General features: G+C 37.5%; 4 protein-coding genes across 4 annotated transcripts; 2 read left to right on the top strand and 2 right to left on the bottom strand.

The window, feature by feature from the left end:
- Positions 1-4073: 4073 nt before the first annotated feature.
- On the bottom strand, positions 4074-6570 carry LOC113066266 (G-protein coupled receptor 12-like). Its single transcript, XM_026238113.1, has 2 exons — positions 6349-6570; positions 4074-5275 (listed from the first exon to the last, which is right to left on the bottom strand). The coding sequence occupies exon 2, from the start codon at positions 5261-5263 to the stop codon at positions 4238-4240; it is 1026 nt and encodes a 341-aa protein (XP_026093898.1). The 5' UTR covers positions 5264-5275; positions 6349-6570; the 3' UTR covers positions 4074-4237.
- Positions 6571-8202: 1632 nt separating this feature from the next.
- On the bottom strand, positions 8203-13796 carry LOC113066265 (ubiquitin carboxyl-terminal hydrolase 12A-like). The gene is made up of 9 exons (XM_026238111.1): positions 13650-13796; positions 12392-12472; positions 12063-12276; positions 10653-10885; positions 10448-10524; positions 10271-10354; positions 9990-10187; positions 9701-9779; positions 8203-8987 (listed from the first exon to the last, which is right to left on the bottom strand). The coding sequence occupies exons 1-9, from the start codon at positions 13695-13697 to the stop codon at positions 8886-8888; spliced, it is 1116 nt and encodes a 371-aa protein (XP_026093896.1). The 5' UTR covers positions 13698-13796; the 3' UTR covers positions 8203-8885.
- A 965-nt stretch (positions 13797-14761) lies between these two features.
- On the top strand, positions 14762-16877 carry LOC113066267 (60S ribosomal protein L21). The gene is made up of 6 exons (XM_026238114.1): positions 14762-14858; positions 15484-15562; positions 15655-15716; positions 15798-15910; positions 16383-16533; positions 16752-16877. Exons 2-6 carry the CDS (start codon positions 15496-15498, stop codon positions 16839-16841), a joined length of 483 nt encoding a protein of 160 aa, XP_026093899.1. The 5' UTR covers positions 14762-14858; positions 15484-15495; the 3' UTR covers positions 16842-16877.
- A 4820-nt stretch (positions 16878-21697) lies between these two features.
- Positions 21698-23834, top strand: LOC113065959 (transcription factor IIIA-like). The gene is made up of 9 exons (XM_026237490.1): positions 21698-21741; positions 21864-22065; positions 22382-22478; positions 22584-22672; positions 22757-22830; positions 22917-23000; positions 23081-23313; positions 23412-23465; positions 23550-23834. The coding sequence occupies exons 2-9, from the start codon at positions 21989-21991 to the stop codon at positions 23679-23681; spliced, it is 840 nt and encodes a 279-aa protein (XP_026093275.1). The 5' UTR covers positions 21698-21741; positions 21864-21988; the 3' UTR covers positions 23682-23834.
- The last annotated feature ends 172 nt before the right edge of the window (positions 23835-24006 follow it).

The raw sequence follows: 24006 nt of genomic DNA, 5'->3' as shown, positions 1-24006 counted from the left end.
ATGTCTTACAATGTTAATTAGTGCATGTTGATTATAATTCTTAGAATATTGTTTTGCAGATAAGTAATTTGTTGTGCCTTTTTTCATAAAAAAAATATAAAGTGCATTTCACAGTTAAAACTACACATACTGATGCACCCGACTGCCCCTCAGATTGTTCAAGATCTTGATTCTAGCAACTAAATAAAGTACAGAACAAGTCTGAATCATAGTGTGAATGTAGAAAGTTTGCTCACAAGTCACCAAACCAGACAAAATAAACCAGAATAGAAGACAGACTCCCATCCCAGCCCTTTCTTGCCCTTCGGTTTGACGTTTCCAAGCTCTTACAGTGGATTAAAAAGCAGAATCATGTACAGTTGGATACAAGTCTATTTAAATCAAAGATTCAATCGCCAAACGTCCGTCTGCATGTGGAAAATCCATCAGAGATCGGGCACAAATCATGATAACATAATTTTACAAAGCTCTTTTCAAAAGCAGATGGAGATATGATTTATTTTAGTCAGAAGCGGTCATTTATGACCTAACGGCTGTGCATCAAGCATTAACCCTCTCAATCCACTGTAGACAAGCATGCCCAGGTAATAGGAGACACTGGAATGTGGCTCAAGGTTTACAGTTTCAGACAGAGCATTGCTGGTATGACGTATTTTTTATATTTCTGGTTTGCTTGCTCTGAAGTCAGTGGGCCAATGCCTGAAATAAGGTCTGTGATTAACACAGGCTCAAGATATTTTCATGTTTTATTGTACAAAATAAAAAAACAATAATACAACTCCCTTGTAATGTTTTAAAGCTTTTACTTGTCTTGAAAAAGCTGGTTGCTAGCAAGAAGCTAAATGGGACTTTCAGTGGACTATAAAGAAACTGTATGTATGTTTGTTGTTGGTGGTTGTGTTTTTGACCTTGAAATATCATTTTCAAAATCATTCCAAAAAGCCAAACATCTGGAGTATGTTTAGACGGGGTTAGGATATTCAGTGAAAAGGGCGGATTTCTTTATGACAGCTACAAACGCACTTATACCGCTAGCAACTGTCACTGCCTTATTGATATATTTACGACAAAACTACATACAGTTGCTTTAAATGACATCACGCCAAACAGGTAAATTCATCTATTCATAGTTCGCTTTTAGTTACAGCCAAAAAGATTTAGAATCATGCTCTTGCAAACTATTCTAGTCTAGTCGCTAGTCAGGGTAGCTGTAGCACCACAGCGTTAAATTCAACATGGCATCTACCCTGCAAACACAGAACGTTTCCTTCATGTTCCAATATGGTTCCCTTTTGGAAATTTTGGGGGAGAACATTCTGAGAACATTCTCTTAACCTAAAGGGAACATTTAATTTACTTAAAGAATGCTTTATTGGCTAACCAACAAAGAAGACTAGAATATCTGGTCAATTCAAAGTTGTGTTAATTTGTGAAGATTATCATGATGATAATGTCGGTCACAGAGCTTATTTTCTGCAATAATCCAAAACCCATTGGAAAATCCTATTGGTATTTTGTCACTAGAAACAGGGGGATGCTAACTTTCAGGTCACACAAATATGTCATCACTCTATGACATCAGATGAGAGTTGCCATCATACCTCCTTAAAGTTGCATGCCTTATTTACAATATCAAGACAATCGGCCATAGCAACGATAAGAATGTCTTTGTCTTTACATTCAGAAGAGCCCATACAGCGCATTAGAATACAAAATAAAATCTCAGGAATTCCAAAAGAATCCAGACTGAGGGGGAAAAATAGAGACTTTCGATGAATATAGCAAAATAAATGATTCCTCGAAAGTCAGACGAGGCCTGCAACAGATGCCTCAATGCCAAGCCCTATTAAAATGTGCATACCTGCTCGTCTACTGCTCATGTGCTGTTCCAGAGGAATCATAGGTCATGAAGGTGTTTTCAACCCGCAGGCATGATGTAAAGAGAGTGCGATGGGAAGACTGGTATCCACTCTAGCCCATGCAGGTCTATGGGGAATATACATTATTATCCCCAACTACATTGATGTCCCTGGAGATACGGACGTATATGCATGCGTTCACATGTACACGCACACGTGCGGCCATGCACCGAAAGTCACGCCTTACACATCACATTCCTTACACACATTAGAAACATCTCTAAGGTTCACAAAAGCAAATGCATACTGCCGAGTAGGTCACATTGAGTGTACAGATAGATTTCATTCATAGTTAGATATCGTAAATGACCACAAGCACAGTCACTTTCTGGATGAGAGAACACAAGGCTGTGAGATCATGGACATGTTTACATGGATTGAGACATCTGTCCAGGTTCTGATTCATTAATATTATTTGGATTATATCAAAATAAGTACAGTTGTCAGTCAGTCGTTCTTGGAATCCACACTTGTTTTATAGTGGGTTTTTTGTGGATGTTTTTTTTTTTCGACTAACTGAGGTGTTGGTTTTGCTTGGGCATGGCTATTATTGCTGCCAGAGTATTGCTATAATTTGATGAAATGCTTGGTCCATAGTTATTGCTCGCTGATGGATTCTGCCACAGCACTGAAATGGATAGTGGCTTGTTGGCATTTGGAGGGCTTAAGGTAAAAAGCAGGGGTGAAATTCGGCTTATAATAGTAGCATGACTCCAGCTTTAGTTGTGATGAAAGTATAATAACAATCTCCCTCATCTGACATTTGCCAGGTATGAGAGGCCAGTTGTTCTATTCATTATAATCATGTTGTGTGGACCGTTTCAGAAGATTCACCAGTTTATTAACAATTATGGTGAATGTTATTCTATGGAAGGCTCATTTGAGAGTGGAAGTGTCGCTTGGCTGGCATATGTTTTAACATTTTCATCAGTTAAGAAAATAATTTATTAAGGGTGAATATTATGAAATCTTTTCCAGGTCATATTTCACCCCAAAATCAAAATCAAAAAGTTCTTAGTTTGCATAAAGACAATGAAGCATATTTTGGGACTTTTATTTAATTTTGGCCAATCAATTTTTACACCCTAACCTAATGATTAATATATAAAAAAAAAAAAACTAATATTATATAATTACATAATTATATGAATTTTTTTATGTGTGTAAATTATGTCAAAGTGCAATTATTTTAGTCTTTTGATTTTTGGATGAAATTATGCAGACATTCCGTTGACAGGCTTCACTCAAATTGTTCCAAACTAAATATTTCAGATTCATTTATCTCAATGCTGTTCCCAAATCAGCATTCTTTACGAATGCAATACATATACATTTCAAGCAAAATGCTGTGAACTACCATTGTGAGACAGCTATCCCAGATCCAGTAGAAATTACCAGCTGAACATAATAAATGGAGCAGTGCTCTATTCAGAGACAATGCTAATTAAAAGCAAATCAATAGAAAATACATTCGGTTCCATCCTCCATGTTTTCTCAGCCACTTAATGCACGTTTTGTACTCAACAGTTTTTTGAAGTGATGCTCTATTCACACGGGGGCTGTTTAAATGAACATACACACACATTCTCCCAGTCACTTTCATCCCGCATTTATGGAAGAGAATGCAGAGACAGTTCGACTTCCGCTCTAAACCAAAATAAAGGCATCAATGGGTTCAGATATTTATAGAGTGGTTCTCATTCTGAGATCGTAGTTAGCTCTTCGTGGTTTTCTGCTTTGGAGGACATTTGACATTCGGCCACGCTTGGGATGAGATTGAAATCAAACAGAAGAGAGAGTGGGAGCCTCTCTCTCTCACGTGCACGCATTCTCCAGTTTGGTTTCTTTGGAGGACGCAAGGCCCAGATCACAGAGCATCTTGTCTATTTTTAGCACACCGTGGTTTCTTAACGTTCAGCGCACGTTTTTGAATGCAGCAACAGTGAGAAAAGATGAATGAGCTTCAGGATCCAGTCAAGTTGAGCACCATGCACTGTCCCTCATCCCTCTTTGCCCTCACAGCCCGTGCAACAGGAGGCTGTCATTGTGGCCAAGCCAGATCAAGCACAAAAATACAAAGGCATATATATATATATATATATATATATATATATATATATATATATATATATATATACGTTTCTGCCCCTTTTTTTCCTGTTAAGGGTGTGCCAGCTGGTCGGCTTGGGATCAGGCAAAGACTGTGTGGCAGTGGTTGTCACATAACAATTAGGGGAAGACATAAATGGGTGACACGCACGCCCCTTCTCGTCCCAGGGATTGGGGGATTCTCTGGCCTGTGTAATTCCCTAGGCACATCAGACGTGGCTGGGGGTCCGTGCCCGCTGGACCACGCTGGCAGGGATACATCCGCAGCACACCAGCCACAATGCTTTCTGGATCTCTTGATTGCGGAAGGCGTAAATTACTGGGTTGATGACTGAGTTGTAGGTTGCAGGAACCAGGGTGGCATACGTGTAAAGGGGCGGGTATGTATAATCGGCTATTAGCGAGTAAACAGTAAACGGCATCCAGCAAGCTGCAAATGTGCCCAGAATGATGGCCAGGGTGGATACACCTTTCCGCGTTGTGACATAGTGAGGGCTTGCGGCTAAAAAGTGGTGTTGGAGGGAGATTTGGTGCGCATGTCGCATGACAATTTTACAGATCTGCGCATAGAGCTGAAGCATGAGGCCGAACAGCAGAAGGAAGGAGATGGACAGAACGGCTATGTTGTTTTTTGTTAGGGGCCAAACCACACTGCAGTTCACCTCCTGGCCCAGGCAATTCACACCGGTAACCGGCAGCAAACCCAAACATAAGGATACTCCCCACAGAAGCACCAGCATGGTGTATGTGAAAGCGGCTGTTCGCTCTGAGTTGTAGGTGAGGGCGTAGTACAATGACAGGTAGCGGTCAATGGTAATAGCTAGCAGGCTAAAAACAGATGCTGAGAAGGATGCCACCACCAGACCTACAGTCAACAGCTGTGCCGAGTCAGATCGAAATAGGTAAGCAAAGGTAAAGTGCAGGACTAACCCCAAACCTGCCAGTAAGTCAGCTAGAGCTAGGCTGCCAATCAGCAAAAACATTGGGGCGCGCAGTGCCGGGTTCTGCCAGATGACCAAAACCACCAGGGCATTCTCGCAGGCTATGATGGTGCCAGATGAACACAGCACGATGTCCCAAGGGTTTACCAACAGCTCGGCAGGCGGCCTCGCCGGCAGGACAACCGCAGGTGGGTACGTTCCGACGGTGATGTTTTCTATGCTCCCCGCACCGCTGCTGCCCCAGGTGGGATCTTGAGCCAGCCAGCTGGGAGAAACTGGCACCTCTTTACTCATTCTGCCTCTCGTCTAAAATGGCACACGCAGAAAAACATAGTGAGGTGTGAGGGTAGTCTAAAGAAAAAAGACAAAACAAAATAATCCACTACTTTTGTTTGCAAATACATAAATAAATAGAAATTAGCAAGGGAAAAATCAATTATCATTTACTGACCCTCATGTCATTCCAAACCTGTATGATTAGAACACAAAAGAAGACATTTGGAAGAATGTTGATAACCATTTTCGTTTCCAGTTGACTCCCATTGCAATTTTTGTCCATACAATGGAAGTCAGTGGGAACTGAAACTATTTGTAACATTCTTACTATCTTTTCTATCTCATACTGGTTTAGAACGACATGAGGGTGGACTTTCCCTTTAAATATTACATTTATAAAACAAGCATGGAATAGCATTTTGGTGACCATATGACTCATACTTTTTACTTTTCCAATTTTACTCCAGAATTACATGCTTTTATTTTTTTAAATCTATGAATACAATACAATTTCATATGTGAAATAGGATAAACATTTTTTTTTTTTTGCCTTTTCCCGTAACATTTTCAGTGTATGCATGGTTATTAAGCATACAAGTAAAAAGGCAGTTGAAATAATCTCACAGAAATGACTGGAAAATTAGCCAATATAGTTATCACAAAAGCCATTGTTCACTACAGTCGTGCATTACCTCTGTTCTGTGACCTTTTGTGCAAAACAAAGACTCAGATTAAGAAAAGTAAAGACACATTTACCTTTAATTGTATTTAGAGGAAATGGGAACCTGCTATTATTAAGATAATTTTGAATAATAGCCTACAGTACAATAGTGGAGAATCAGGAAGGGGGTCCTGATGAGTGCTGGTATTAAATAAAGGCGGGTTCCAAAAGCGCCCCTGCATCAGCATCACTGCACTTCACTGCAAGCAGCTGGATGCACACATTAATTCCTCTCAGTCGTTTTAGCATTATAATAATAATGCTTAAGCGCTTGCTCTATAAAAATAATTTATGTGTTGTAAACTGCAAAGCAGACTGATTTCAAATATAGCCTACCCTGCCGGTCCCCATGCATTCACTCCCCATCTGGAGGCTTCCCTACCTTGTCTTTTGGAGGAGAGGCGCCTGCTTAAATGGTTTTGCGTCCTTCTGGTCTTTCCATTGTATTTTCCGCGCAAACGGATAGGGGAATCGGATGCTCCGGAGAATCCTTACAACCAGCAGCACTAGCGGCTCTTCGCCCGTTCGCCGTCTGCACGAGCATCGCCACCGACTGCGGCTGTGCGAGGCTCTGGGAGGAGTGAGCTTTCCTCCTCAGGGCAGAAGATCCCGTCACCTATTTATCTGCTGCTCGGAAACTAAACGACGCGACTTGTGTGTTGTGATGGGCATTATTGTGAACATAGGCTACGTGAAAATAACGTATTTTTTTTATAATATACTATATATATATATATATATATATATATATATATATATATATATATATATATATATATATATATATATATTATCTACACATTTTAGAGTGGCCTTTTATTAAGGCACACCTGTGCAATAATCATGCTGTCTAATCAGCATCTTGATACCACAACTGTGAGGTGGATGGATTATGTCGGCAAAGGAGAAGTGCTCACTAACACAGATTAAGACAGATTTGTGAACAATATTTGAGAGAAATAGGCCTTTTGTGTACATAGAAAAAGTCTTAGATCTTTAAGTTCAGCTCATGAAAAATGGGGGCAAAAACAAAAGTGTTAAGTTTATAAATTTGTTCAGTGTATCCATCTAACTATATTACAGACTGTGTGTGTGTGTATATATATATATATATATATACAATATTAACATTTTTTTAAATGTGTCCCCAGGTTATACATCAACCCCTATTACAATTATTAAAATAATGTATTCCATTAAAAAAAAGAAAAAAAGATGTGAACACTTGAAGGGCATTGCTATCTTTTTTTCTTTTCTTTTCTTTTTTAGTAGGGAAATGATTTTAAATATTCAATAACTAATTATTAATAGTAATTATTATAATAATTCATAAGCACCTTGTATAGCTATGACCTTGAGCAAAAGTATGGTAATGACTAAATTAACTGTAAATCCTAACCCTGTTACTCTTTTGAAAGCACTAAAACATGCCAATTACAATGTTTAAATTCAGCTCGACTTGGCAAAATGCAATATATTAACACTACAAAGACATCCTTTGTCTGATATAGCATTTAAAATCTTGATTAACTCAAAAAAAAAAAAAAAAAAGCTTTTCAAAATAGAAAACACACCCATTTCAAAGACCCAGAAGGTATTGTAATGTATTTGATTAGGATGAGACCTATTTATCTAGCATCTGACATTCAGACTCCATCTTTCTGGAAAGATGCACATTGTGTTGCTCCCCTGTGAGAGCTATTCTTGGCATGAGCTATTAACAGTACACTCATCTGTGTCACCCACTTCCCCCACTATCTTCCTTCTCTCCTCCATCCTCGAACCCCATGCAGCCTTCATCCCCATGCCTCTATTTCAGAGACTCACACCTCCTCACAGAGTAAACTTCATGGTCAGCGATGACACCTGGTAAAATCCTTTCCAGTCTGAAACTAGGCTCAGTATGGCTCTCAAATGACAGATTTGACAATCGTTTTTGAGCGTTAATAAATATATGTAACCTTTCATGCAAATTTGAAAGGATTCATCCACATTTTAGGCAATAATAGGCTGGCAATGGAATGATATAGGAAAGCAATCTGTGAAAAAAGAATGATGCGATGCAATTCTCCATCTTGCAGTAATCTTGACCAGCCACCGAGGGGCTACAGTGACCAAGAATGAGTCATCAGCACAGTAAAAAAAATAAAAATTAGGCTTGGTTGTATGAAAAAGGCATCCGGTCAAATCGCAGCAGGCTGCTAATAGCTGGTATTTACATGCTTGCATGCATACATCCTATCTTGGTGTATACACTTTTATTTCTTTTTCTTTAAAACAGAAAATGATAATTTCACAACAGGCCATCTCAAGCAAACCCTTACATTAATCTTCCCACATCTACAAAACTGTATCAAAAGTGCACCATAGTGTTATACATCTTTTCTGGTTCTATCCTCTTTTTTTGGCTATATCAGTAATATCATTATAATTCTCATAATATTTATACAAATATCACTCTGTACAAGGTAGAAATACATAACCCGCAATGCCCCGCACCCGGAGCGTTTAGACCCTCCCCATCATTATAATAAACACACCTGCTTTCCCCATGCACTAGTCTTCAGCCTCCTCACACCCACAGGAATCAAAAGGTTGCAGCATGAAAGTTGAATGCAAATCCCGGTCGTATCATACAGTCTGATACATTAAAGACATTCTCTCCACAGTAAAGGACTGAACACGAGTGATTAAACGCTCCCACAACGTAAATACAACTAACAAACAACGTTCAAAAGGCCTTGCGACTGCATTGCATCCAACGTTACTGCTGCGTGGAGACCGGCGAGGGTGGGCTTGGACGGGTGTGTGTGCGGCGTCGCTGCAGTAAGAACCTGCGCAGGTGGGATGTAGCAGGGTTCTAGGTACAGGCATGTCTGCTGCACAGGTGTCCGTGAGGGGACGCCACTCTGGCCTCTGTCAGTCTCTGGACTGGTAAAACAGGATGTACCCGGACTCAGAGTTCTTGGAAATTTCCGAGGTTAATCCGTAGAACTCCTCAATCGCCTGGGCATCAATTTTCTACAGGGAGTAACAGAACACTTTTTTTTTTAACAAATGCATAAAGACCATTCTGCAATCAGTGACTTTTCCATGACATTTGTAAAGAAACATACTTAGAAAAATACACATACAATATAAAAACACTATATAATTTGATCAACTCTTTATATGTACTTTTATTATTTAAAAAAATATTTTATAAAGATTGCATTCCAAACGTATCAAGTAAATAAATAGTTTTCTAAATATATATCTACTATGAGAAACTTGATTTACTTTTGAACCCTAATTTGATTTGTAATTATTTAAAAAACTACACTATATATATATATATATATTATATATATATATATATATATATATATATATATATATACACACACACACGATTTCATAATTTTATATATAATATTACACCTTAACATACATATATTTCAAGATTTTATATATTAAATAATTGAGTTATTTATTCATTAATTCATTCATTATTCATTATCTATTATATTAAAACTCTACATGGTTTAATAATTGCTTACTATTATTAGTTATTAATTAATTACCTTTTTAGTTTTGTATATACCTGTATATTATATAGATTTTTAATCCCTGCAAATCATTATCTTAAATTTCTCTTATATTCTCATGTTTTCCGTGACTGTGGGAACCCTGAATCTCTCAAGTTTATATTTCAGTACATGACCGATGCTTATACATGACGGATGGCAGCTTACCTCTACTATGTCATCATCAAACAGTAGCCAGAAATCATGACTCTTTACAATTGCGATGTAGTGTCCTCGGTTTGGACCACTATAAAAGCACACACAAATAAGTCACAAATCGAGGAAAGCAAATCAGTAAAGTTCTCCTTTTTTTTCAAGGACAGATTTCAAAATGCTTGCATGAGGAGATTCTGTTCACACACGCAAGTATTGTGAAATCAGACATTGAAGGAGGAAGAAAAACACATTTACAAAGGTTTGAAAGTCCATTCTGGACTTTCAACTTGTATCGACTCACCTGCCACAATGCACCACCACAGCGACCAGGTCGTAAAGCCTCTCAGGATTGGTGGCATCGCCAGAGGTGTTGAAGAGGCGGAGCTCCAGAGGGAAGACCACGCGGTAGCTCAGCTTAGTGTAGCGCTGCAGCTGCTCCATGTATTTAAATCTCTTCAAGTGCAAGGCGAGGATCATGGGAAGTTTCTTAACCCGCATTCTAGAGTCAAACACATTCATGCATGAAGTATATATGGTGAATATATGATCAAAAAAAACAGGAACCAGAAAAAAAATGCTCACCGTTTGTGTGCCTCTTGTTTACTTCTGCATTCCTCACAGTAATATTTATACTCACTGCACAAGGTCTCTGTATTACTGAAACCTCTATAAGGGGCCAGTGAGAAAAATGATTGTTTATTAAAACGGACACATGTATTCATGTTTAAATCGGGTTTAAGAGTGAGTGTGCTTTCAGACCTGAGACAGTGTGTGATTGAAGTGTTCTGCTCCACGTCCACCGACAAATCTAAGAAATCCTCATCTTTACTGCTTATCTGTGAGAAAGTAAAGTCCAAAGACACACCTCAGATAAAAGCACAGCCAATCACAGTCAGACGAACTATCAGGATACCATCTTTTTGGACTGAAGGGATTCCAGCTAAGTTATGTGAGGTGCTATTACCGTCTCGCAGGTGAGGCATCGTGTCTCATTGGTCAACGTGCCCTGGAAGATCTCATGAACCCAGGTGGAGGAGGGAGGGGTGCTGTTATTGTTCTGTGAATCAAGTGTGCCATTAGCCAATTTGCCATTCTGCTTGTCTTGCTTGCGCTCTTCTTGTAGCAGGTCTGCTATAGTGTTCAGCAGGTAGTTGAGGAACTCGTGTGCATCTTGTTGCATGTAGTTATCAAACAGTTCTGTGGGTGACAGAGAGAAAGAATGTTACATAAAATATCAAACGCATCCATTGTGTTTTTCTGGCCAATAGAAACTAGGCTATTTAATTAATGTATATTTCTAATTTACTTGCTTCATCTAGATTATTACCGCCTTCAAGTCAGAAACATCATAATTATGAGTTAACATGAATTTTCAATGTGTCAACAACTAATAACTCTGAAGTTGATGGTTTTGCGATAATATTTCAACAAAACTTTACAAAAAGTTTATATTTATTAAACATGCACTAACAATGAATCTCAGTTCATGTCTAATACATTATTAAAATCAAAAGTTGTATCTGTTGATTTCATTTTAAAACTTTACAATAAGATCACTTTAGCTAATGCACCAACAATGACCAACACATTTGTTACAGTATTTGTTATTCTTTGTTAACGTTAACTGTTAGTTCATGTTAGTTCAAGTCCATTAATCAATATTTAAACAGATACAACTTTTGATTCAATTAAGGTATTAGTAAATGTTGAAATTAACATTAACTTCAACTAAGATTAATACATGCTTTAGAAATAGTTTTCATTGTTAGTTAGTTTATGGTAAAAAAAAAAATACTTGAACAATAGCTCGATTGTACTGAATTCCTCATTGTTAGTTTCCTACATTTTATTTAATGCATTAACTAATGGGACCGTATTGTACAGTCTTAGCTGTTTTGTATAAGAGAAAGCTTACAGTTAAAGGGGTCATATAATTATACATTTTTCCTTTCTCTTTGGAGTGTTAGAAGCTCTTGGTGCATAAAGAAGATTTGTAAAGTTCTAACACGTCCCCAACATGTCAATGTCACGATGTGGGAAGATATACCAAAGTCCTTTTAGGCAAGTCGTGCCACTCGGCCGCCATCTTGGCAACGCCTCCGGACAGCTATTTCAGACTAACAAGACCAGGCTCCTATCTAATAAATGGGCAGAGAGTCAGAACTGCACTTTCACTGGTCACCGGGACATAAAAACTGCATGTATAGAAATAGCAGTAAAATAAGATAAAAATCGCTGAAAATTTCTGATGACTATTCAGTGCTCAGTGGGTTTGTACCTCAGTTTCTGACCAAGAACTAGCATCTAAATCCACAGTAAAAACAAGAATTCACCTGAACTAAAAAAACAATCCCTTCCTGCTCGTGTTCCTTACCATTCTCTTTCCGTAGTCTTGTAATGAACTTCTTCGGGGGTATCACGCCAACCTTCCTCTTCTGGTTGGCTATACTGTGAAACAGGTCGGCCAGGCAGGAGAGCAGGTTCTCCTTGCGACGCGGCTGGCTCCTGTACGCGAGGATCTTCTCCCGGAACGGCCGGCAGAAGTACAGAGCCTGGAGCACTGAGTTACAGTAGCAGGTGTTTCCAAACTGTGAATCGAAACAGAGAACACACACACACACACACACACTGATTCCAGAGCATAACAATAAACACACCGCTTGAAGGAGACAATGGGAGACCGCAGGGAATGTCTTTGCTTACGTTGACCAAACCGAAGTAATGCTCGTTGACAGGGAACTGCTCCGAGCCGATCTCTTTCTCCAAAGCGGAGGCATTGGCGCCCTGCAACAGAACAGGTGAACAGCTGTTCAGGCATTTACAGCTGCGTGCCACTGGATAGATAGAGAGTCCTTTACATTACCACAGTAACCACAGTTTCTACTACATGTTACTACAATAAAACGATGGTAAGTTGGTTTTAGCCACCACTTTCTTCAATAAATAAATAAATAAATAAAATGACCAGATAACCTAACATTTACTCTAACAACACGGAGATACCCTTTCATTTAACTGTGGTTTTGCAGTATTAAGTATAATTGTAGTAACTTACAACATAGTGGACGGAAGCTAGGGTTAAGCAAAGTAGATTTTAACAGACGTCTGATACATCCGAGACACATATGATAAGAGAACAACGTCCACTGATTGAAAATTGGTGCTTTAAAATTGCAATATCACACACATTATAAAATAATAATAATAATATAAAACGTAAATGTGAAACTAAAAACATACAGGACATCTGACGAGGTAAAACTACATTAGCACGCATTAGCATTTCACTGCCGACATTTTAACATTTAAAAACGACAAATTCAACGGGGAAAAATGTAATTAACAGTTAAAACGCAAATAAAGCAGATAATATATGGAGGAACACACTGGGCACAGAGATGCAGAGAGGGGATGGGACTGTGAAATCACGGTGTGACCGCACTGGCAACAGCTTAGCACTGAAGCTCAGGTAACGTTACACCGAACGCGTTTCACATCATCATGATGCTCACGTTTGCCACAAGTTACTCAACACAATGCTCGTCTGAATGCTTGTCCTTATTTATTACACATAAATAACAATCGGAGATTATTTAGATGTCACTGTCTCGCGCTTGTTAAGCACATCTCGCGATCATAACCCGCGCTGAATGACAGTTCAGCTCAGCAGTTAGCAGGCTTTGCTGCCTTCAGCAGATCCTACAATGATTTGACCAATTTAAAACCCTCACGTTGTGTTATGAAGACAACACGGCCGTGTTGCTTATCTACAAAATAACAGTTAATTATTTAGGCCCAAGGCAAAATTCATAGCAAGCACACAGGCGACTCGCAACTGCAGCAGAGGAAAACTGGCAACCCAAACAGCCAGATTCACTGAACTAATGCAGCAGACGAGCCTTTACTACATCATGCGTGAACTGACGAACATTTATCCGTGACTGAACTGATATTTACTCACCATGGTACAAAAAGACGCAAATTTGGAAACTGTCATTAGGATTTCCATTCGCCCAGCGCCATCTTCCACCCAATCACCGCGCGGAGGCGAAGAGGAGTCCCCGTGAGGACAGATTGCGTCCCCGCCAGAGCGAGATCCGCGGGGTCCTAGTGCCTCACCGGCGAGTCAAACTACTGTATACAGCTGAGGTATAAACTACATTACACACACAAGAAAATTACATTAAAAATAATAAAGTAAAATTAAGTTATACATGTCACTAATTTAATAAAATAATAAGTGCAATAAACAACAGAAAAATAAACTTTCAAGAAGACATTACTGAACATTAGTAAAAATAATTAGCAAACTAGTTTTTTTTTTTTTTTGGAGTGCATATTCAGTTCAGCAGAGAGTTTGTAGAATACATACAGTTTTCATTTTTTACATTTTTAATTTGAATAAATAATTTAGAGTTTTCATGAACCTGGTTCAAGCTTTTTTATGTAAATCTACATATAGAGAGCTTATGGTCTGGTGGTGTAATGTTCAAAACTATTTTTTATTTGTATTTTTTTATGAACTTAACATTTATATTTACGTTTAGCAATTTGGCAGTTATCTAAAACACAAACGAGGACAATGGAAGCAATAAAAAAAAAAAAACCAAAAGAGCAACGTTATTTAAGTGCTAACCAGGATTTTTAAGTATTTAAAAAAAATAATTTAAAGAGCTAGTGGACTGTTGTGATTTATATAAAAAAAGCTAATTATGGCTAAACTTAATACATTTAATATTTTAAAATAAATATAAATTATATTGTATAAATTATAATACAAATATATTTATATTATAATAGGTTTATAATACCTAATAAGGGTTACATTATCTAAATCAAATCAATTAGAATGAAAGAATGAAAGTTAAAGGTTAAGCTTATTATTTTTAATAAATAAATTCGTCTACGCGATTCATTAAAAATAAAACGACCCATGCAGTGCTCAATCATGCAGGTTTAAATGAATAATAATAATAATAATAATAATAATTCATGAAATCAAAAGTCTGAACTGTTTTTGTAAGACGTTGGCATCACTGGCCATGAATCGACAGCTCTGATACTTTTACTCAGGCAAATGAGCGGTCTTCCTAGATGTGCTTTGAAGGAAACGCCGCAGGACCCCATCATTCTCTTTCCGCCGTACCCGCCATCTTGCGAGGAACCCGGGGTAAGAAGTGTTCCACACGTTATGTATTAAATCGTTAATTACATCGCTCTTGCTGAGCAGAAGTGCCACACAAAGCGCCCCAAAATACTTTACCTGCCAATGCATCGAAATTAAGAACGCTTGTGCTCTCCTGCATGCTGTAAATAGTGAACCGAGAGTCGAGCTGGAGCGTGTCCGATCCACGCGGGCCATCCTTGTAAAGACCTAGTCATGAAGATAAAAATAAATACAGATATTTCTCTGTATTCACGTACGATGTATTAAGAACACAAACAGTTATTTGGTCCCTTATTCAATGGTGTCACTGTTGTTTCTGATCATGAACTAATGTTTGTTTAGATGTGTAACGAGCTTTTGTCGAAAAGACTTGTCTTGATGTGTTCGATTCATAATCTAAGTCTCATAACTGTTTATTGTTCATCACTATTGGAATAAATGCAGTGCATCATCATGTACATTTAAATTAAATTTTATGTTGAATCCTATTGTACAGTTAATTACCAAAGGCTCTAAGCCAAGAATGTAGTCTCTAATATTTGTAGTTGCATATCAAGTACAGTTCATTGAAGAGTTTTTTTTTTAAATGTTCTAGAAAGTAGTCGTCTAACTTTATTTTGTGTCTCAGTAATCAGGCATCATGACAAACACCAGAGGCAAGAGGAGGGGGACCAGGTATATGTTTGCCAGGCCCTTCCGCAAGCATGGTGAGTTCACTTGAATCATACTGTAATTTACACACGCAAACATATTGTTATACAACTTTTTAGACCTGACATGGCTTTTCTTTCTACAACAGGCCCAATCCCTCTGTCCACCTACATGCGCATCTACAAGAAGGGTGATATTGTGGACATCAAGGTAAGATTTATTAAATGACAGATGTGTTTACAGTAAAATTTGTCTACAAGAATTACTCATCTGAAATTAATTTCGATCCAGGGCACAGGTACCATTCAGAAGGGCATGCCTCATAAATGCTACCATGGCAAAACAGGACGCATTTATAATGTTACACAGCATGCTGTAGGCATCATTGTCAACAAGCAAGTCAAGTAAGTACCGCTTTGAACAAGACGTGATCTCTGTTATTATAATGCAACTCACTCTAGTTGGTGATAGCTGGAGGTTAACTTCTGAATTAAAATCCTTGGAAGCACAAATGAAAAATGCCTATTGTAAACTCTTCTTCACTGTCAAGTGTATAACCTACCAGTTAAAAGAAGTGTTGATGGTTTTAAAAAGGTTTATTTAAATTAAAGTTCGCTTGACTACACATCAGTTTGAATGATCAATTTAAAAGAAGACTCTTCATGTGTAATGCCCCAGATTCACTTTGCCATAAGGGCCGTCCAGTGCCCTAAGTGGTCATTAATGTGGGCGAGAGCAGTCCTCCTGTGCACCCTGGACCGGCACATTAATGCCTTGGCCAGATTGTCAATATGGAAACATGCCACTCATGGATAAATCTTGTACATGTAAAAACTTCTTGTCTTTTAAGTGACTCGGTATTGTGTTTATTTTTAGGGGCAAGATCCTGGCTAAGAGAATTAATGTGCGTATCGAGCATGTTAAGCACTCAATGAGCAGAGACAGCTTCTTGAAGCGCGTTAAGGAGAACGAGAAGAAGAAATTGGAGGCCAAGAAGGAGGGCACCTGGTTTGAGCTGAAACGCCAGGTATAAGATCATTTAGTGTTTAATGCTTTCTGTCTTGGATGTTAAATGTCAACGTACATGTATTTCATTATACTCCCTGATGTAAATTTCATGTTGGGATATGCCAAACTTGATTGATTGAAATGACACTGTGTAGAACTCTTTTATAAAACATCTGGCTGATGTTCTTTGCTTGTGGTCTTGATGTGTCTTTTTTTTTTTTTTTTTTTTTTTTTCAGCCTGCTGCTCCACGGCCAGCACATTTTGTCAGCACCAAGAACAACGAGCCTCAGCTCCTGGAGCCCATCCCCTACGAGTTCATGGCATAAATCTGCTGATCAGAATAAAGATCTTTGTACCATAAACTGCTAGTTTGGAACTCTTTCTTTTACTGTATTGTGTGAATGAATTTGAGCTGTGTTTGGAGTTTTGTTGTTGAGATGATGTAAGTTGACCGTGACATGCTATAAGTGTACCATAAGAAACATGTCATAATACACAATTCTGTTACTTCAGTCCATTATAGAACTGTAGGTGCATGTTTTTAGTAATGCCAGATTATAATTTCCAGATCACAACTCCGTAGAGAATCTAAGCATTGTTTGAACATAGATAAACTTTTTTAATATGTTTGATTGAAAAATGCAACGTAGATTTGTTTTCGATTTTTGTAGCCTGTCCTGTCGATAGTACTTTTTTTCAGAAAGAAAGACTTAGATTAAAAAAAATCCACTTGCTTTTATATATAGGAACAATCTTTCCAATTTCTGCTGCTTTTAAGCAGTATGAATGTGGTGCTTGTCAAGGTTTTGTACGGTGTGTTCATGTCAAACATTGAGTGACCAAATATTTGGCCAAGACATCCAGCTTATAAACACCAAAAAAAAAAAAAAAAAGATCTTAATTTTGTTGTTCATATTACAAGCAGAATATATTTTTAGACTTTCTCAGAATTTGTTTAAGCTGCTCTCTCTTAAAATCAGTGAAGTACAGGAAGAGTTTGTGGCTTTCTAGAAAATTTCTCACTTTCAGTAAAATAGTACTCCATACCTTTATAAAGTATTGTAGCTAGCCTTATTTTGAATTGCTCAACTTAGTAGAGCAGTCTGATCTTCATACTGTCATTTTACATCCATTCTGTTATGAAGAACTTGACTGATTATAGAAGGTTGCATTTGTTCATAACAAGCTCCAGTCCAGAGTTTGCACAAATGTCCTGCTGTTTGTAGGTTTCCATAACAGCTCTTACCTATGGATGCAGTTATGAAACCCCAGGAAGGTTTTTACAATGGTCACGTAATCACAAATGAACATAGGTTGATTTAAAGAAGAGAAAAAAACACCTTTATAGTGTCATGATTCTAATCTCTCAAGGTAATTATACACCTTAGGTTAATACAAAGAACATAATGTGTATTTCCCTTAAAGAAGAGTGGAAAAAGAAAAAACTTTCTGAAGGAACCTCACATTATTTGCCTTAATTTCTGAAATGATTGTTGCGCTCAATTGTATGGTAGTTCACGTGAGCTGTCACTAGAGGGCAGCATTAGCCGTTCCCCTCATGCCTGACCGAAAAAGCCTGAAAAGACCATTGAACATTTTAATTGCATATCTAATTTAATTATTAGACTTTCGTAGCATAGATCATGACCGTGTATTTTTGTTGGCATCAGATCAGATTAGATAAGGTTTTTTTTTTTGTATTATTAACTTTTGTATTAGATCATAAAGCGAAATTTCAGAAAAATCTCAGTCACTGTGTTCTTGACGTTGATGAAAACGTTATGATTATGGCAGAAACGCCTAGCCTATAGCCTATACATAACTATATATGTGTGTTCATGCATATTGGCAATAATGGCATTAATGAAGTTATAAAACATTCACAATAAAGGTACTGCATCAATGACAGCCCTGCATAATCTGCTGATTTTTTTTTTAATTTAATGCACTTATCAACATAACAAGCAGTTAAACATCTCAGTTGTAATGACAAAAATATTACTTCAAGATGTCTAATTTAACTTACAATCTGCAAAGTGGAAGTAGGAAAAGTGGAAATCAATGTGTTAAGAATGACTGATACCTTTGAGAATCGGTGTGAATTGAACAAATAGTTGCAACATGGCTTAAAGGAAAATAGAAATCATGTCTTTATCACAGTTTATCTGGTGATTAAGGCCTAATGCAAGACTTCTTCACCTTACAAATGGTTGTCGAAAACAAAAATGCAACGAAAACCCCATTATATTTTGTAAAAGCAAAACAGCCAATACTTTTGTAATCAGTACCTCAAAATTAGTATAAACAAGTATTTGATTTCATTCATTAAATATGATGCAGGGAGGTGTTATTCGAAAGGAAATAATAGAACAACAGGTTCACTAATATGAAAAAACCAAAATAAATTTTGACTGATCAAATTTTCAAAAGTGTTCAGTCAAATTATAAGTAAATGATAAAACATGCTTACTCCTAAATATAAAATTTTGCAGATACATATTTCTGGTTTGTGGAGCATGTACAGTTCAATTGTTGTACTATTCTAAGTGAGGATCAGCTCTCTCTATCTTGACTTGTGCTGTGTAATCAGAGTGGCTGAATGCCTGAATGCATATCTGACAAATATGTTATCTCATCCCACCTCAGTACTTCACTCAATATTTGCTTTAATTAGGGTCAGTTCCTGAGATATGCAGCAGCTGTGTGGGTGTGAATGAGAAACAGCCTTAATTCCATGATGTTCTCAAATGCACGTCCTTTACTGCATTTTTATTTTATGATATGTACACCACACTTCTGGATTAAAGTTGAAAAGCTTGATTTAGAATTAGCTGCATGGGGTAGAATCTGACCTTATTCCTTTTTTTTATGCATGATCTATTCGTTCTGACACACAGGTCTGGGAATTAGCCACAGTATTAGGATGGCACACTGAGAGGTCAGAGCATGACTGTGAGAATGTGTGAGGACGACAAGATAACCTCATTGTGTGCTGTGCCTATCCGTTGGCCCTGTTCCCTCTGATATCGTGCTGCTGTTAGATATTTGTAAGGATTGGGATGAAGGTGATGAGGTCTCCCAGAGGTCATAATCAATAGTATCAATCAACAAGTGACATGCTGCCCATGTATTGATCACTACAAAGAGGTGGAAAGTGCGAGAGCGGTGGAGGAATTTTCATTATAATGAATTAACATTGACTGTATACCACTAAGACCGGATCTTTACATCAAACATAACTTTTAATAAAAATTCGAATAATATATATTTTAATAATATATTTTCTTTACTATCACTTTTTATCATTTTTTTATTTTATGTTTTATCAAACATCCTTGCTGAATAAAAGTATTGATTTTATTAAAAAAAAGAAAGAAAAAAAATTACTGACCCCAAATTACTGACCAGTAGTGTATATTGTTATTACTAAATATTTATATTTTAAAAACATAGCTTTTTTTTTTCTTTTTTTTCATCAAGGTATATTAATAAAAGTATCACATGAAAAAATATTAAGCAGAAGAACTGTTTCCAGCTTTGATAATGAATCATCATATTAGAATGATTTCTAAAGGATCATGTGATAATGATCCTAAAAATTCAGCTTTGCATGACAGAAATAAATGATAATTTAAAATATAATACATTTTAAAACAAAAGTGTTAAATTGTAATAATATATCACAATATGACATTTTTTTCTGTATTTTTGATCAAATAAATCCAGGCTTGATGAGCAGAAGAAACTTTTTTCAAAAACATTAAAAATAATAGTGTTTCCAAACTTTTAGTCTGTACTGTATATATATATATATATATATATTAAATACCTTCAATGTACAATGTACAGTCTACTTTTTTTGTAGCTACTAGCAGAGCTTGACAAGCTTCTATAACAATGCCGCAAGGCTCTGACTCAGATTGAATTAAACAAAGTAAACAGAAGGAGGTAAAGAGGAAAAAGGGATAGAGCAGAGTGGGCTGAAGCAAGTCATGAGGTCCTTAATCATACCTGTTTGACACTCAGAGATTTAGGCCATCAAGCAGTGTGGCAGTCATATCGACTGCCCGTGTTACACATTAACTTTCCTCTCTCTGCAGGGGTGACAAGCAAACACGACATATAGAGATAGAGAGGACAACTAGACATCATGTTGTCTTCTCCCACCACAGTCTCTTACTCTTTTTGAAATCACCAAAGTCTGTGAAATCAGGAAGACGACTCTCCAATAACCATCAACCCATTGTTTTGGCTGTGGGAGTTTGAGAGTTTGTTTTGCTTTTTGGTTTATCAGGACAAATCATGGCCAGTGAGATACACAGGCAGCTTTACTGATCAGTCCCAAACACGGGAGAGTTGGGACACTTCAATACCGGATGATGTGTAGGAAGAGGCACAACGATGATGGTTGGGCAGGAATGTCTTCTGAACTTGATGTACGATGGATAGAGCCTGGAAGACTTTGATAGAGGGTCACTTACATTTCTAAGCTGCTCACTGTAGATTATTTCTAAGATTTTGGTTGTTTACTCTTTACGATACCACTTTGCCTCAGGATAAAGTGCAGCAAGCAGGAAATGAGAAATAGTTTACAGTATTCAACACTAGCTTTGAAATAAAACATGGTCACCTTGGGACACATATATAGGAGCAATCTTGACTGTAGTAAATCATACATATCAGTGGGCTGTTCTTGGATGCTGATAAACCACAATTAGGGCAGTAATTTCCACGTGTGTGTGTGATGGATGGAGCCAGGCAGTCTTTTAAACACCACAGACACATTCATACTTGAATGGAGCCACTTGACAGTTTTATATGCATATAAATCTCTGTCAGACAATCCCAAAGACCTTCAGTCCTGATCACAAGTCTGTGAAGGTGAGCAGTTGCTTAGTGTTTATCACGTGTGAATCACCATGGGAAATAAACAGCAGAGGTGATGCTGGTTCATTTCAAAAGAACCAGATGGGAATAAGATAAATATATTCTGACAATATAACACAGTAGCCTATCCTATAATATTCACATAATATATACAAATTATAAATAGAACATTTATGAAAAAAAAATTTTATATCGAAAAATATCAACAATCTAAAACAGAGCTACTGAGGGCCTGACATGTCACGCGTCTGTCATGTGATCATACAGGTAGCTCTATTCAAACAAGCCACGTCGACTTGTGAGAGCGCGACACTACAATTAGTGAGTCAAAAGCATTGGGTAATTAGTATTGTATCTTTCATTATTAATAAATAATACATAATAAAAATAATATGCAAAGCTTATAGGATACATAAAAATGACAAGCCTTTGTTTTTGTCGATATAATTGCAAATACACAGTTCTCAAAGGACGCAGATGGTATGTTCCACTCAGAATAAAACCAAGCTCTATGGAATTCCGGCGTTGTGGGCCGAACACCGACCCGCCACCACCACCTGACAGAAACTGTTAATAAACGGCTAGAATGGGTGAAAGAAGTGAACATCCGAATAAACGACTCGCTCGACATCAGCTGAGCCACAGCGGGGAGAAACCCTATCTGTGAGTCCACTTGCAAACATCATTTGTTTAATTGAACTTGCATATGACATATTAGTTGTTTTCGTTGTTTAGTTACTAAAGTGGACTTTGAACGATTAATTGCCAGTTTGAATGATTACGTAACTTGTGAAATCCATAATTATAACTGCGATTAGAAATTTTATTTAATTGTGCAGCCCTATTGGCCTGACAGTATTTATGGGCATTGTTAACCAAAAGGCTGGCTAGGAAGGCTTCTCACTAGTAAACACACATTACCCTTACCATGCTACTTTTGTGCACCTTTCTGCTTCTCAACTGGTTTAAACTGGTGAAGGTGCTCAGTCACCGGGTGTTCAGATGCTTTTTCCACACCTGGCAACTTGAGGAACCATGTTGCTCATGCTCACCACCAAAAAGAGAGCCATTATGTGGTGAGTCACTTTAAATGGTTTCTTTTTTCATAGTTGTATAAATTCCAATGTTTCCTGTTGTTTAAATGTCTTGGCAATTATTTTTATTATTATTTTCTTTTTTAGTGCAACCATGAAGGCTGTGGAAAGGAGTTCCATAAGAAAAGTCAACTGAAGACTCACATCTGTGAGCACACAAATGAGTTGCCCTTTGAGTAAGTGTTGCTTAAGGATATTTTTATGTGCTTCGTTTGGTGGCTCCTATATAATGACTGGTTACTCGTGCTTTATTCTAACAGGTGTGACTTTGAGGGATGCAATGACAAGTTTGCTTCTTCTAAAGCTCTCAAACAACATTTGAAGGTGCATGAAGGTATACATGAGGCAAAAACCTTTTCTCGCTTCCAAACAATTGAGTTTAGGATTTTAAGATGCATAACTTTCCCTCCTAAATTTAAGGTTATCCATGTGATGAGGAGTATTGTAACTTCAAAGGGAAAACTTGGTCCGAGTATCAGATGCACAAAAAGGCCACACACGGAAGTACATGCTCAGTCATTTTGATGATATATTTTAATGCAAGTTGCAAAATTCCCCTGGGCTAAATGTTATATTGTTTACAGTAACCCTGCCATGTGACCAGTGCAAGAAGATGTTCCACAATGCCTGGTTTTTGCAGAAGCACAAACAGTCCGTTCACTCTGGGCAGCGGTGCAAGTTTAAGTGTGCTAGAGAAGGCTGTGAAAAGAGCTACACCACAAACTTCAACCTCCGGAATCACATTCTGGTATTTCATGAAGGAAAGCGTGACTTTGCTTGCCCTTTTGCAGGCTGTGGTAAAGCTTTTGCTATGGAGGTTAGCATCTTATTTAAGTTCATAAAGACCCCATATTTTATTTACTATTTTGAATTGACTTAAGGAAAATTCATTTATTTATTTTTTTCTTCTCCCAGGTTAGTCTGAAGAGGCATTTTGTGGTCCATATGCCTCAGAAGACAAAACTACAGGTAAACTTGTGTGGCACTTACGTTCAGTATGTTTGTTTCAATACATTATGTATTGGAGATGCTATTATGAATGTTATCTTACAGAAGCCAAAAATCAAGCCGTGCAAACGCAAAAAGTCTTCATCCAAAACGAAGTTGTCAGATGCCACTAAATTATCCAAGCATCTACAAAATGTGTCCTTGAACAAGACCGCATCAAAGGAGCCATTGACTTAACTTTATTTATTATTATGACAATCCCTTTTGTCCCTGAGTTTCCTCAGTTGAAGTTTTTTCAGTTTATCAACATTTTTGAGTTTAGATCACTTTACAAAATAAATGGTCACGTCTGCAACTTGTTTAATAAAGTGAATTGGTGTGGAAAAGGAACTGTTTGTGTTGATTCTAACTTTCAAACTCCTCTTGCATTAAGCATCTGCACTATGAGCAAAACCAGAACTAGTTGTAGTCAACGGATTAAGGTTGGACTGGTTAGCAGGTCCCCATGTCCTGGACCTCGATGTCAGCGGTAGTTGTCAAATCTCTGACACTGTAAAAAGGT

Source organism: Carassius auratus, chromosome 49 (assembly GCF_003368295.1).
Source record: "Carassius auratus strain Wakin chromosome 49, ASM336829v1, whole genome shotgun sequence".
Lineage (NCBI taxonomy): Eukaryota > Metazoa > Chordata > Actinopteri > Cypriniformes > Cyprinidae > Carassius > Carassius auratus.
The sequence above is the reverse complement of the archived record's forward strand: the minus strand, read 5'-3'. Positions and strand labels throughout refer to the sequence as shown.

Bases quoted from the DNA above. Each gene is read 5' to 3' on its own strand.
- LOC113066267 (XM_026238114.1), top strand. From the start codon at position 15,496: ATGACAAACACCAGAGGCAAGAGGAGGGGGACCAGGTATATGTTTGCC. The intron at 15,717-15,797 runs GTAAGATTTATT...ATTTCGATCCAG, and splicing joins GTGATATTGTGGACATCAAG to GGCACAGGTACCATTCAGAA. The intron at 15,911-16,382 runs GTAAGTACCGCT...GTTTATTTTTAG, and splicing joins ATTGTCAACAAGCAAGTCAA to GGGCAAGATCCTGGCTAAGA.
- LOC113065959 (XM_026237490.1), top strand. From the start codon at position 21,989: ATGGGTGAAAGAAGTGAACATCCGAATAAACGACTCGCTCGACATCAG. The intron at 22,673-22,756 runs GTAAGTGTTGCT...TTATTCTAACAG, and splicing joins ACAAATGAGTTGCCCTTTGA to GTGTGACTTTGAGGGATGCA. The intron at 23,001-23,080 runs GTACATGCTCAG...TATTGTTTACAG, and splicing joins CAAAAAGGCCACACACGGAA to TAACCCTGCCATGTGACCAG.
- LOC113066265 (XM_026238111.1), bottom strand. From the start codon at position 13,697: ATGGAAATCCTAATGACAGTTTCCAAATTTGCGTCTTTTTGTACCATG. The intron at 12,473-13,649 runs GTGAGTAAATAT...GTTCTGTTGCAG, and splicing joins TTGCGTCTTTTTGTACCATG to GGCGCCAATGCCTCCGCTTT. The intron at 10,886-12,062 runs GTAAGGAACACG...TGTCACCCACAG, and splicing joins AAGACTACGGAAAGAGAATG to AACTGTTTGATAACTACATG.
- LOC113066266 (XM_026238113.1), bottom strand. From the start codon at position 5,263: ATGAGTAAAGAGGTGCCAGTTTCTCCCAGCTGGCTGGCTCAAGATCCC.